The sequence below is a fragment of the Cervus elaphus genome, chromosome 18 (assembly GCF_910594005.1).
Source record: "Cervus elaphus chromosome 18, mCerEla1.1, whole genome shotgun sequence".
NCBI lineage: Eukaryota > Metazoa > Chordata > Mammalia > Artiodactyla > Cervidae > Cervus > Cervus elaphus.
Window position 1 is genome coordinate 64,587,420 of NC_057832.1, and position 15,430 is coordinate 64,602,849.

General features: G+C 41.3%; 1 protein-coding gene across 3 annotated transcripts in view; it reads left to right on the plus strand.

The window, feature by feature from the left end:
- DOCK4 (dedicator of cytokinesis 4) overlaps nt 1-15,430 on the plus strand; it is a 473,136-nt gene that overhangs the window by 295,818 nt on the left and 161,888 nt on the right. For all 3 annotated transcript variants that reach the window (XM_043872328.1, XM_043872326.1, XM_043872327.1), the window contains exons 14-16: nt 527-651; nt 1,628-1,790; nt 5,843-5,949. In XM_043872328.1, coding sequence (XP_043728263.1) covers nt 527-651; nt 1,628-1,790; nt 5,843-5,949 — 395 coding nt within the window. The remainder of the gene's footprint in view (nt 1-526; nt 652-1,627; nt 1,791-5,842; nt 5,950-15,430) is intronic.

Consider the following 15,430-nt stretch of genomic DNA (forward strand, 5'->3'; position numbering starts at 1 on the left):
TATTCTACATCTGTGTTTGTAAAGCACTAACCTGGCTTCTTCCAGGAGTGAGATCATTTCGTCCATGAATTTTAGAAGATTTAAATTGTAACTGTACCCTTTGCAGTCCTATCATTTTCTTCCACTTAAGTATTTCTTCTTCTCTAAGTGCCTTGACTATAAAGTATTGAGACTAGTTTCTTTGAACCACCCCTTCTCAGCTGTCATTCTGTAATCACACCTCATAAATGAGATGAAGGAAATATTGAAAAATGGTGAAACTTGACAGCACCTTTCTACCCAGGTCCTTTATTTCCCTCCTAAATGTACATTTTCAGTATTGCTAATTTCAAGCTAGCAGAGGCTGGCCTTTGCTTTTCTTGGATGTTGGCAGTAAGGGTGAGGATCTTATTATAGAAGTATAAATATTGTATGTTGTATGCTATAACACTATTTTTTGTGAACTAAACTTTTCCTTGATAGAGTACTCTTATTATACTTCCTACTATATATATAAAATGCCATTTCAATTTTCCTCTCCTGCTAGGTGAAATGCGGAATGATTTATATATCACTATAGAAAGGGGAGAATTTGAGAAAGGAGGAAAGAGTGTGGCCAGAAACGTGGAAGTTACGATGTTCATTGTAGAGAGTAGTGGCCAGACCCTGAAGGTACGTTAATGCTGAATTCTTTTTGGTAAAACAATTTCACATCCTTGCCTTGGGTTCATCTTTAGTGCGATCAGTTAACTTATGATTTGCAATATTTTCAATCTTATTTTTCTTCTCCACCCCCATGTAGTTTGTTTGTTTGTTTGTTTTTAATCATGAAAAGAGGGAAAATAAACTTTCAGTTTGTTTAATTAATCATGTCAAAAACATCCTCATAGCAGCTACTCCTTAAATGCAGCATTTTTATCCCATTTCATTTTTTCTCTTTCATCTGTTATAGTTTTGGAGAGGTATACTTTTTCTTTGTGCAGTTGGGTTTTTTAATTTTTAGTCGCTCAGTCATGTCTGACTCTTTGCAACCCCGTGGACTGTAGCTCTCTAGGCTCTTCTGTCCATGGGATTCTCCAGGCAAGAATACTGGAGTGGGTAGCCATTTCCTTCTTCAGGAGATCTTCCCTACCCAGGGATCAAACCCTGGTTTCCCACATTGCAGGCATTCTTTAGTGTCTGAGCCCATATTTAATCCTATGTATTTTCATTATGACCAAAATAGGACGTGGAGATTAGAGTATTGCTAATCAGGGTGATCATTTCAGATTCCTTTGTGGAAGAAGTATTTCATGGGAGCCCCGGGGCTTACTGAGTTTTATAGGAAGGCACAGAAGGCTTTTGGCTGTGGCTGGTTGAGAATTTTGCTTTGTAGTTGACTCTGAGTTGGGCATGCAGTTGCTCAGCCAGCATGTGTCACTGAGGTCCACCTTTGAGCAATTAGGCCCTGGGAGACCAGCCTCAGGATGAACCAAACACAGCCTGCCTGCAGAAGCAGGTGCAAAAACAGCCCCGAAGAGGACTGAGGACGTAATTTCGCATTAAGTGCTGTTTTGGGAGCACACAGACACAGCAAAGCAATTGTTCTGCTCCTTCCAAAATCATCTTGAAATGAAGCTGTCTTTAACTTGCGTGTTTCTTTTGTCAGGATTTTATATCCTTCGGCTCTGGAGAGCCACCGGCTAGCGAGTACCACTCCTTTGTGCTTTATCATAACAACAGCCCCAGGTGGTCCGAGCTGCTGAAACTTCCTATCCCCGTGGATAAATTCAGGGGTGCGCATATCCGCTTCGAGTTCCGGCATTGTTCCAGTAAGTGGATGAGTGTCTCCGTGGCCTTGTTATGTTGGGTACTGCTTACTAAGCAGAAACAACAGTGTGGGATAGTCTGTAGAAAGTGCGTCACCAACCAGAGACCTCCATGAGAGAGAAATGGAGGTGAATGGAATCCTGGAGGTAAATGGGTGCCATTCTCAAAGAACCAATAACCTCTATGGAAAGAGATGAAAGAGAAGGAGGAAACGAAGTGGCTGTAGAAATCTACAAGGTTTTTCTGAAGGTGATCACTTCATAAAAATCAATTCATCACTTTCACAGTCTAGGAAGACTACACAGAAAGAGGAGATGGGTTATTAAAGGCCTGACTGGCTTGTGTGGTCTTAGGCACCCCTGACTCTTGTGCTGTCTTTTCAGCCAGGAGCTGATCCAGCCCTTAGACAGCTCAAGGGAACCCTCATGGACTTTCCTAGGCATGTGAAGTTACCAGGAAAGCCTCTGATTGGCTCAGATTCATATTTGATTTGCATATATCTATTAATACTGTGCATTCTCAAACGTGATTGGTACTTTACAGGACTAGTAAGAAGGCCAGAATGAGCAAGTGAGAGAGTTGGAGGTGAGAACCAGAGAGGGACCAGCAGAACCAGATCCTCTGTTGTGTTTTAGGTCATGGGAAGGAGGACTTTGGACTTTATTTGGAGTGAGAAAGAAGCATTAGAGGTTTTAGATTGAAGTTAAGTCTGCCAACTGTATGGATGATAGATTGTAGGTGGGCCAGATGGGAACAGAAAAGCCATTCAGGAGGCTTTTGCAGAATTCCAAGTACGAGATTTAAGTGGTTTGATTCTTTTATACAGATTTATTGACAGATTGGATGTGAAAGGAGGAGAAAATTCAAGGTTGATCTCAAGATTTTGGCCTCAGAGTAAAGGGGTCATTTAATGAAGTGGGGAAGACAACAGGAAGAATCTGTTTGGAGAGAAAAAAATCAAACATTCCATTTTAAATATGCTAAGTCTGAGAAGTCTATTAGATATTCAAGACATCAAGTAGGCAGTTGAATGAGATCCAAGCTGGAGACTTAAACTTGATAATGAGAACATGTAGTTCATTGGTGTGCTGTAAATATTTAACCAGCACTCAGAGTGATGGAGAAGGGAGGGGAAGCCCTAAATTATGGCACTTGCTGACTTCCATGGGGTAAATACTCCTACCATGGTCAATTTCAAGCTGCCAACATGACATCACTGATCTTGTAGTTGAGGGAAGATGCATACTGTCAGTTCTTATGAACCAGTACAGGTCAGCTCCAGCATATCACAAATATCCGTGGTTTTCAAAGCCGAAACTGGACAAGATGTCTACGTATAAAGTTTAAATAGCAAAGAGAAGTCCAAGAATGGATCCTTGGGTCACTGACACATTTGGATTTGGGGAGAGTGAGAAGTAGTCATTAAGAAGATTAAAAAGGAATAGCTAGTAAGGTTGAAGGAGAATCAAGGAAGAATAGAACCTAGGAGACTAAAGGAAGAAAGTTTTTCACAAGGGGATTGATCATGTGTCAGGTGCCAATGATAAATAAATTAAGGACCAAGAAATGATCTCCTGATTTGGCATCATGGAAGTCATTGAACCTGACAGGTGGTTCTCTTGGATTTGTGGAGTTGAAAGCTGACTGGAGTCAGTCGAAGAGTAAGATGGAGAAAAGGAAGGGCAGGCAGTGAGTATAGACAGATCTTTTAAGAAGCTTTGCTATAAAGAATACTGGTGAGCAGAGAAGTGAGATAGTAGCTATAAAACAAGTAGGTCATAGGAAGTTTTTGCTGTTGTTTCTTTTTTTAAATGGAACTTTTAAAGTATGTTCGTTTGGGAGAAATCATTCAGTAGAGGGGAAAACCTGATGATGTAGAGAGTGGGGACGCCTGTAGGAACAGTGTCCTTGAGTTGGGAAAGGAGCACAGGACCTAGGACTCAAGGATAAAAATTAGCCTTGGGTGGGAGTGTGGGCAGTTCAGGGCTAGGAGGGCAGATGCAGGTGAGTGATAGGTGGATGTGAGGGTGTGAGGGAGTGCTGTCTCCATGAGCTGACAGTGAAAGTATCAAGGTATTGGAGGCTTGAGAGACGAGGAGAATGGATGAAATTATTGTCTAGAAAAGTAGAGGAGTGTGCTGATGAGGTAAACGCAGAAAGTTTGCCTCTCCCAGGACGCTTCTGTAGTTAGTGCACATTAATTAAGCTTAGATTAGGCATAGAATAAGCCACAAATTGGATTCTGCCAAGGTGTAGTGTTATGAGTGGACATGTGGAAGGGGGAGGGTTGAGGGTATTTTCACTGAGGTGATTAGAATGATGGGCTATAGAAATGGAAAGTGGAAGTGGAGGGGTAAGGAGTGGTGAGTCAATATATTGGAGGTCCCAGGGGGCAGAATTGTACAAGTTGAGCTACAAGAAGAAATATATTGGAAAGTCAAGAGGTGAAATCCATAGATTCAGGGGTTTTATTAATAAAAGGGGATTGTATTATACATATTATATGTAACAGTCTATTTAGTTCATTAGTCCTGATCTAATAGCTTAGGGGAAAAGGCTACGTACTTTAAACTTTACTTGGTATTTATATTACCTTATAACCAAGGGCACATTTGGGGAAGCTATTGCTTTGTTCCTTACCTTTGCTAATTTTATGCATCTTGGAATTTTGTTTATCTTTCCGAATTGAATACCAAAAACCACACCAAAAAGACAGTCAAAGCAACTTAAGAAACTATTTCTAAATAAGTCTTGCCCCGTAAATCACAAGTTCCATACCCAGCACACTCACTGACGTAGAAATCTCTTTCCAGAGATCTTTGCTGTGACTTTTGTTTGAAGAGTGTTGGTATTTCCCCATTTTCTCTCTAGGCTTGAAATTAATGATTTAAAAAGAAAATCCTTTACTGTAATCACAATTGAGGGCTGCCCTCATGCCAGGAACCTAACCCAGCCAGCTAGAATTAATCTGTGCACAGGGTTCCACATCCCTGTGGTTAAATGCCAGAAAGAATTGGAAGGGGGATAATGTGTTTATTATTAGAGTCTCTTGTCCAATCCTCAGGATCTGACTCCTCTAGCATGGGGCTTACTGTATCCCAAAGCTGGACTTTTCTGTCAAGTAAAACCTCGACTTCCACAGTTGTGTGGGCAAGAAAAACAGGCCAGCCCATGATGGCTGCCAGCCTGCAACTCTTCTTTGCATGTCTAAATACAAGGACAGAGTCCAGTTGAACAAACCAGATTCTCTTTCATGCGGTCTTCATTTTTGGAGAAGGTGAAGCTGGGTGGAAAGTACTAGAATGGCACACAAGAGGTCTGGAGCAGGTGACATTGTGATAGACCTCTCAGTTTCCTTATCTGTAAACAGTTGCTCATGACCCTTGTTCTAGCCATTGTAATTCAGTTGGGCATCTGAAAACCTCAGTGCCTCGTTTCTGGCATACAAATACTACTGCAGTAAGCTCTTGTCAAACTATTGATTGCAGTTTATGTTTGTCTGCGTGCCTGATTCCAAGGAGGTGGCTTTCAGAGGTCTCTGTTTATACATGTGTCTGTAGGGAGAGTTCATTCATTCACTCATTCATTTGTGTTCCATACATTTGTTGGGAACCTACTATGTTCTTGGCATTCTTTGAGATACCAAGCATAGAGTAAAATAGAGCAGACAAGAATCTTGCCCTCCATGGTGCTTATGTTAAGGGGTGGAGTTTGGGTTGTGAGGAGAAGAAATGGGAAATCTACAACTTCAAAAAACAAACAAACAAAACACGTAATTTCAAATAGTGAATCCCTTGAAGAAAATTAGTCAAGGAAAATAACTTAGGGTTATGAGGCAGGACTATGGGGTTAGAGGGTGGCCAACTGTAGACAGAAGTCCCGTCATAAGAGCTGCTCTTCATTGTGTAAAGGGAGCGGGGGTGGGAGGTGGGGGGTGGGGCGGGGTCTATTTCTTCATGATCACTCATCTCCACAATCTGTGTGTCTGAACACAGTTGTGTAAGCATACAGTGAAGTAACTGACTGATTCTTTTTTTTTTTTTCCCTTCTACAGCAAAGGAGAAAGGAGAGAAGAAATTGTTTGGCTTCTCCTTTGTTCCCCTGATGCAGGAAGATGGTAGGACACTTCCAGATGGCACGCACGAGCTCATTGTGCATAAGGTAACATCAGTCAGAGGTTGGGAGCAGTTGTGTAAAACAGGGCAGAAGTACTAACTCGCAGTCTTACCCTCACTCTGGAAAAGAGCAAAAATGGACTGCAAAGATACTCTTTTGGATGATTACTGGCAGGGAGAGTGCATTTTTGAGAGTAGTATCTCTAGATTCTGTCATATTCTGACATGTATTTTAAAGATTTTTTTTTTAAAACTTAATTGAAATAAGGGTATTTGGCTAAGTCTATAGGGTGACCTTGAAATCCTATCCATAGCTGTGATAGGATTAGATAAACCTTACAAATAAGGTTTTTAATATTTTAATATATTAATATTTTAAAAATATTCCCAATACTTGCTTTCTTATCTGAATACCCCAGAAGCAAATTTTGCAAGGTCACCTTTCCATTTGTCTTGTTTGCTGTTCTCACGAAGCAAGGGAGAAGTAAGTGGCTGTTCTTTGTCATGACAATCTCAGTGGTTGTTTCTCTCTATTTTTTGCTGTAAGAATTGGCATGCAAACATTTGCGGGGGGGGGGGGGGGGGGGGCGGGGAATATAGTGTAGTAGGCAATAAAAAGAAAATTCACCTAACAGGAGATCCTTAGGAATTATCAGAGAATACTAGTAATAATGAAATACAGAACAGAAGCACTCGTAACTATGAAATCAAGCACTAAAGTATATGATTTTCTCCAAAATCTTTCTCCTTTGCATTTCTCCATTTCTGTAACCACATGCTCTTCCAGGCTCTTGTCAGCTCTTACCTGGGGTCACTAGTCCTGCCCACCTGGGCTTTCTCTGCCTTTAGTCCATTTTCCAGTCAGCCATTAGGGTGACCTGTCTAAGGTGCAAATCTTACCAGGCCCCTGCCTGACTTCAACCCATGGAAAAGCTTCCCATTGCCAACAGTGGAAATGGCAGGCTTTCAGGTATGTCGGGCTGCCTCCTCCCTTATGCCTCACGTCATCTCATTTCCAGTCCTCTACCTAATGCCCCAGTCACTTCCTGCCTGCTGGTTCCCCCAGTTCCACTTGACGTTCCTGCAGCCATGCTTCCCCTGTCTCCCAACAGTTGGCTTCTCCTCATCTGCAGAGGCTCACCTGGGCCAGAACCTTTGGGAAAACAGTCCCCTCACCCTAGTTCCTACTCTCTGTGTTCCCAGCTGACGATGTGCCCGCCCATGAGCTCCCCGGGTATCTGCACGAATCTCTTACCATTGTCCTCATTACATTGTCAAATGGTTGTCTGATGACCCCTCAACTCACCAGGGTAGGTTTAGGAGCCCTTCAGGAGCAACAGCTGAGTCAGAGGGGTTCTGGTATGTGGCAGATGTGCAGTGAAGATACACTGAGTGAAGGAAGGAGATGACAGAGACTTTTTTACATTTGGATTATTGCTGGTAAAATGAGTGTCCATGCACAAGACACCGGGTAATTCTTGTTTGTGCATTGGTATGTATGTACATATTTCTTGAATCATTTATCTTCTGGTTGTTTGTTCAGGGCATTGACTACCACAGACCACAGGGCAGACATTCTTCTAGCAACTGGGAATATAGTGGTGAATAAGACCATTAAAGTGCCTCCATTTCTGGCATATACATCCTCTAGACTTCAAAAGTGACTTAAAGGAATTCGTGATGTTAAAATACAGGGAAAAAATATTTTCAAGTAGAGTGACACTAAGGCATACAGAGGATTTAAATGCACTAGGCATGTGAGATGATCTATTTATATAAATAAAGGTCTGCGGCCCCTTTATGTGAGATGGGTAATATGACAGGCTGTGTCTTCAGCTACAGTTTACCAAAAGACATAAGTGGTACTTGATATGAATGTTTGTGATCTTGACTCTGTGTACCATTAAATCTTCACACAGAAAAGGCAGGGCTAAGGTAATTATTAACTTCCTAATAATATTTAGAAGAATAAATCACTTCTTTATGACATTTCACAAGGCTTCCCAAGTGGCACATTGGTAAAGGATCCACCCACCAATATAGGAGATGCAAGAAATGTGGGTTTGATCCCTGGGTTGGGAAAATCCCCTGGAGGAGGAAATGGCAACCCATTCTAGCATTCTTGCCTGGAAAATCCCATGGACAGAGGAGCCTGGTGAGCTACAGTCCACAGGGTCGAAGAGAGTTGGACATGACTGCACGTACATGACATTGCACAATGTAGGCTCTCACCTGTGGCTTGGAGGGTGTTTTTGGGTGGTAGGTACTAACTTTCCAGTCAAGTCTAGGTTGACTTCCTCTAAAGAAGTATAAATAATATTAAGACTCTTAGCTGCTGATTAGAGACACCCATGTACTTAAAATGCCAGGAGGACAGGTAGCAGGGCTTGCTTCTACATGTGAGCATTTAGCATTCCAGCTGGTATTGGTTCCCAGGCATAGGCTCATGTACTCCCATTACCTGGGGTCTGTCAGGATGCCTTTGACAGAACCACCATTTTTCTCAAAAGTGGAGCTTTGAATCATCTCAAGCCCTTGCACAAATTTTCAGTGGATATACAGAATTCCAATCCAGAAAGCATAAGAAAATTTATTTGAGCATCAACAGTGTAAAGAGCAGCTCTTCCCAGTGATCTTCCTCCATCACAAAGGAGGCTCAGGATGGTATCTGTAGATCATCTCATACAGGGCAGACCTACATTGTGTAGACCCATGAGGAAGCGTTAGCTCCACAGAACAACCCTAAGTAGCTGAGTCTTATGATTAGGATTATTCAGCATTTGCTTAAAGAGAACTGGAATACCTGTCAAGCATACATCTTTTGTTTTTCATCTAGTTGATGCCATGGTTTTCTTTTTCATAGTACTGAGTCAAGAAGTACAATTTCTACTTAAGGGCACTTGCAGGTTATGATTATAAAACCGTATTATGAGCATAATGTTATTCTTCCTCTGCCATGATGGGCAATCTCACAGCCTGCTGATGATTACAGCCTTGAATTTATTAATTTAAAAATTTGAATGAAAAAGGAAGCTAGGAAGAGGAATGGATTTCAAATTACGGGGTAAAAAAATAGCCCATTTAATAAGTGATGTTGAGATAACTGAGATGACCACAATAGGTGTTGCAGGGAAAAATTAAGCTCTGGATCCCTACCTTGCTTCTTATACCAAAGCAAATTCTGATTAAATGTAAAAAATAAAACTGTAAGAGCCTTTATAATATGAGTGAACATTTTTAGAAAGTTAAGGTAAGGAGGGCCTTTCTAATGATCCCTCTTCAATGTTAGAAATTGGGCTTCCCTGGTGGCTCAGAGGTTAAAGCATCTGCCTGCAGTACAGGAGACCCGGGTTTGATCCCTGAGTTGGGAAGATCCCCTGGAGAAGGAAATGGCAACCCACTCCAGTATTCTTGCCTGGAGAATCCCATGGAGGGAGGAGCCTGGTAGGCTACAGTCCATGGGGTCTCAAAGAGTCAGGTACCCCCAAAATGTATAACTTTAGCTACATAAAGTTTAAAACTAATTTATGTATAAGATCATATAGACTGTAGCATGATAGTCTCCTCTGTCCATGGGATTTTCCAGGAGTGGGTTGCCATTTCCTTCTCCAGGGGATCTTCCCAACCCAGGGATCAAACCCAGTCTCCCACATTGCAGGCAGACTCTTTACCATCTGAGCCACCAGGGAATCCCTCATAGTAGGATATTTAAAATCTACTTTCCTCCTCATGTAAGTTTCTGGTTTAGAAGATTCATTTCTACAGTGAACTAAGAAAAAAAAAATTGGTATGTTGAAAACTGTTTAATAGCCTAATTTGGGCCTAAAATTTATGAAAAGATAATAATTTCCCCTTGTGACAGTGACTGGATTTCTGAGTGTGTTTTAAGGAAATCATTGTGACAGAGTTGTTATCAGTCAGTGGTCTGGCAAGAACCTGGATTCATCCTTTAGGGCAGAAGCTGAAGAATTCTGAGGGCAAAGCTCCCTTTCAAAGTCATTTCACCTTTACATAATTGATAGTATGTTTGCAGTGGTATTCCATGGACATAACCTCTGAAATCTAAAAAAATCCAAATATTATAGCTTTAGAAAGGGAAGTGAAAGAACTTGATTAGTCATCATTAGAGATTTTGTGCTTCCAGGGTCCCTTTTCACCTCTGAGGACATCAGTAATATCTCCAAGTAGTTGATGGCTAAGACCAAAACTTGTCTTTGGAATTCCTAAGTTGATTGTAACAGCATTTAATCTTGCTAAGTTTTGTTATTTTGCTGCATTCTGCTAGGTTTGTTGTCTTCCTTAAATTTGTAGAGATATTTTTGGCTACTCCTTGCCAACTACCTGTTGGAAAGCAAAGTTAAAAAAAGAAATTGAAATAATAAGCTTAAGAAAATTCATTTTCCAAAGGTCAAGTCTGTTAAAGATAATAATATGAAGGTTCAAAAAAGAAGGATAGGAAGTTAATAACTGTGCCTTCAAGTCTTCATTCTGACCTATTCTAGTGAAGGATTTTTATTTCTTTGAAGTACATGCCAAAATACTCTCGGGTCTAGTTTGTGTGTATAGATAAACAAATAATAATACAGTCTACTTTTAAAGAAATTGGGGTTTTGCAAATTCATTATGTTGATTAACACCACTATGACTCAAGTGACCCAACTCAGCCAGACTGGGGATTTGCTTAGTAGAGAATCTGAATCCTTAGGGTGGGATTTATTGTTTCTGAACAAGAGAAGGGTCAGATAAGAAATCAGCTAAATAGAGGATGATCGTGTTTCCTGGTTGGAAAGTGATTAGTTTAATGTATGGCCTAGATTGCAAGAGTCTTTGATGAATTCATTTCACTTTTGCTCCCTAGAAGTTTGTTCATAAATGCTTTGTGTCTCATTTTTTCCCTGCAATGTTTCAGTTTCTTATGCTATACTCTAGTTCCCTACCTGATCCAGAGAAGTCCAGCACAGCCCCTCTGCACTAGTTACCTTCTTTGAGGTGAATTTCTCAGATTGAGTTGCTTTCCACTTATCCTTTCCTATACGATGTTTGTGTTTATAAGTAAAACGGAAAAATGACAGGAGTCTGAAAAATTTAATAGACTGATAGGTTTGCCACCCATCTTGCTGTGCAGAAAACTCTACATACTTCTCCAACAGTTCTGAAAGAGACACCCCTGTAAGTGAAAGTCGCTCAGTTGTGTCTGACTCTTTGCGACCCCCTGGACTACATAGTCCATGGAATTCTCCAAGCCAGAATACTGGAGTGGTTAGCCTTTCCCCTCTCCAAGGGATCTTCCCAACCCAGGGATTAAACCCAGGTCTCCTGCATTGCAGGCAGATTCTTTGCCAGCTGAGTCACAAGGGAACCCCACAAGAACACCCCTATAATCATGAACAATAGATCTTAGACAAGCACAAAACATATCTGTCCACCCTGGGCTTAGGCATAGGAGCATTGGCCACATAATCCTTGTTTTGTTACAGACTGTGAGAGAAATTAAGTAGCATACACCTGCAAAATTAAATTAAAATGTAAGTAGCCTGGTGAATTTAGCATAAACGTAAGCCAAACCAGACTTCCCTGTAGCTCAAATGGTAAATAATCTGCCTGCGAGGCAGGAGACCAGGGTTCAATCTCTGGGTTGGAAAATTGCTCTGGAGAAGGGAATGGTAATCCACTCCAGTATTCTTGCCTGGAGAAGTCCCTGAACAGAGAAGCCTGGCTGGCTACAGTCCGTGGAGTGGCAAAGAGTCGGACATGACTGAGTGACTAACACAGTCCAACACAAGCTAAATCAAGCAAAGAAAAAGAAAGAAGACAGCTAAGATGACTTAATAAGTGGACTTGGTCTCAGCCCTGAAGGCTACTAATGTGACGGGCAGAAAGTGCTTTCATTCTCAGTAATTAATACCACTACACAATCTTTTAAAATCTCTGCCTCTGTTGAACTCTGGCTCTTGGCTGAGAGAGCTTCCTGGGTGACCTCTGGAGTACAGAAAGCTCCTTTTCTGAAGCCTCGTGTTCAGTGTCCTGACGCTCAATCTCTTTAAATGCCTCGGTGCATGTAAAGATACCATTCTCCATCCTTTTGTGAAGAGTTTCCATGCCCTCTCTCTGTAAAACTTATTCCATACAACATGGCAACTTTCTACCTGTCCTGGTTACTGTCTTCTTTGTTGTTCAGTCACTAAATCATGTCCAAATCTTTGTGACCACATAGATTAAGCACACCAGGCTCCTCTGTCCTCCACTATCTCCCAGAGTTTGCTCAAATTCCATTGAGTCCGTGATGCTATCTAACCATCTCATCCTCTGTCACCCTCTTCTCCTTTTGCCTTCAGTCTTTTCCCAGCATCAGGGCATTTTCCAATAAGTTGGCTCTTCGCGTCAGGTGGCCAAAATAATAGAACTTCAGCTTTAGCAACAGTCCTTCCAGTGATTATTCAGGGTTGATTTCCTTTAGGATTGATTGGTTTGATCTCCTTGCTGTCTAAGGGACTCTCAAGAGTCAACTCCAATACCACATTTTGAAGTCATCAATTCTTCGGCACTTGGCCTTCTTTATAGTCCAACTCTTTATGTCAGCAAAGAGATGTCTGTGCTTTTTTAAAATGCTCTCTAAGTTTGTCATAGCTTTCCTTTCAAGGAGCAAGTGTCTTTTAATTTCATGGCTGCAGTCACTGTCTGCAGTGATTTGGAGCCCAAGAAAACCAAATCTGTCACTGCTTCCACTTTTTCCCTTTCTGTTTGCCATGAAGTGATGGGGCCAGATGCCATAATCTTAGTTTTTCGAATGTTGAGTTTCAAGCCAGCTTTTTCCCTCTCCTCCTTTACCTTCATCGATAGGATCTTTAGTTCCTCTTCATTTTCTGCCAATGGAGTGATATCATCTGTGTATCTGAGGTTATTGATATTTCTCCCAGCAATCTTGATTGCACCTTATGATTTATCTAGCCTGGCATTTCATATAATATACTCTGCATGGATGTTAAATAAGCAGAGTGACAATATACCACCTCAGTGTACACCTTTCCCAGTTTTGAGCCAGTCTGTTGTTCCACATCCAGTTCTAACTGTTGTGTCTTGACCTGCATACAGATTTCTCAGGAGACAGGTAAGGTGGTCTGGTATTCCCATCTCTTTAAGAATTTTCTGCAATTTGTTGTCATCCACACAGTGAAAGGCTTTAGCATAGTCAGTAAAGCAGAAGTAGATGTTTTTCTGGAATTACGTTGCTTTTTCTGTGATCCAACTAATGTTGGCAATTTGATCTCTGCTTCCTCTGCCTTTTCTAAATCCAGCTTGCATACCTGGAAGTTCTCAGTTCACATACTGTTGAAGCCTAGCTTGAAGGATTTTGAGCATTACCTTGCTAATATGTGAAATGAGTGCAGTTGTACAGTAGTTTGAACATTCTTTGGCACTGCCCTTCTTTGGAACTGGAATGAAAACTGACCTTTTCCAGTCCTGTGGCCACTGCTGGGTTTTCCAAATTTGCTGATATATTGAGTGCAACACTTTAACAGCATCATCTTTTAGGATTTGAAATAGCTCAGCTGGAATTCCATCACCTCCACTAACTTGTTCAGAGTAATGCTTCCTAAGGCCTACTTGACTTCACACTCCAGGATGTCTGGCTCTAGGTGAGTGACCATACCATCGAAATTATCTGGGTCATTAAGATTTTTTTGTATAGTTCTTCTGTGTATTCTTGCCACCTCTTCTTAATCTCTTCTGCTTCTGTTAGGTCCTTGCCATTTCTGTTCTTTATCATGCTCATCCTTGCATGACATGTTCCCTTGTTGTCTCCAATTTTCTTGAAGAGATCTCTAGTCTTTTCCATTCTATTGTTTTCCTCTATTTCTTTGCATTGTTCATTTAAGAAATCTTTCTTATCTCTCCTTTCTGTTCTCTGGAACTCTGCATTCATTTGGGTATATCTTTCCCTCTGTCCCTGGACTTTTGCTTCTCTTTTTTTCTTAGCCATTTGTAAAGCTTCCTTAGACAACCGCTTTGTCTTCTTGCATTTCTTTTCCTTGGTGATGGTTTGGTCACCAACTCCTGTATGGTGTTAAAAACCTCTGTCCATAGTTCCCTTCTTAGTCCTCATAAGAACTACTGACAAGACTTTACCACTTTGCCTGCCTCACCACTTCTCCTGTCCTTAACAGAGAAAACAGAGGCTGTGAGACAGGAACTTCCTTAACTTCATGTGTTCTCTCCTTTGCCACCTGCACACTTATCTGCCTCATTCCTTTACCTCCTGCTTCCTGTCTCAGGGGGTGGGACAAGACTCCTTCCCTTCAAGGCTGATGCTTCTACCTGCTTCTCTCAGGATCTTCCTCTTCTCCTGGCTCCCCTGGGACCTTGCTCCTCTTAGCATCCCCTCTTGTTTCCTCTCTTGTGGCAGAGTTCTCAGATTTTTAACACTCTCAATCCTTTTTCTTTTTTTAAAACATTTATTTATTTTAATTGGAGGCTAATTACTTTACAATATTGTAGTGGGTTTTGCCATACATTGACATGAATCAGCCATGGGTGTGCATGTGTTCCCCATCCTGAACCCCCCTCCCACTTCCCTCCCCATCCCATCCCTCAGGGTCATCCCAGTGTACCAGCCCTGAGTACCTTGTCTCATGCATCGAATCTGGACTGGTGATCTGTTTCACATATGATAATATACATGTTTCAATGCTTTTCTCTCAAATCATCCCACCCTCACCTTCTCCCACAGAGTCCAAAAGACTGTTCTATATATCTGTGTCTCTTTTGCTGTCTTGCATATATGGTCATCGTTACCATCTTGCTAAATTCCATATATATGTGTTAGTATACTGTATTGGTGTTTTTCATTCTGACTTACTTCACTCTGTATAATAGGCTCCAGTTTCATCCACCTCATTAGAACTGATTCAAATGAATTCTTTTTAATGGCTGAGTAATATTCCATTGTATATATGTACCACAGTTTTCTTATCCATTCATCTGTTGATGGACATCTAGGTTGCTTCCATGTCCCAGCTATTATAAACAGTGCTGTGATGAACATTGTGGCCCACATGTCTCTTTCAATTCTGGTTTCCTTGGTGTGTATGCCCAGCAGTGGGATTACTGGGTCATATGGCAGTTCTATTTCCAGTTTTTTAAGGAATCGCCACTCTGTTCTCCATAGTGGCTGTCCTAGTTTGCATTCCCACCAACAGTGTAAGAGGGTTCCCTTGTCTCCACACCCTCTCCAGCATTTATTGCTTGTAGACTTTTGGATAGCAGCCATTCTGACCGGTGTGAGGTGGTACCTCATTGTGGTTTTGATTTGCATTTCTCTGATAGTAAGTGATGTTGAGCATCTTTTCATATGTTTGTTAGCCATCTGTATGTCTTCTTTGGAGAAATGTCTATAGTTCTTTGGCCCATTTTTTGATTGGGTCATTTACTTTTCTGGAATTGAGCTGCAGGAGTTGCTTGTATATTTTTGAAATTAATTCTTTGTCAGTTGCTTCATTTGCTATTATTTTCTCCCATTCTGAAGGCTG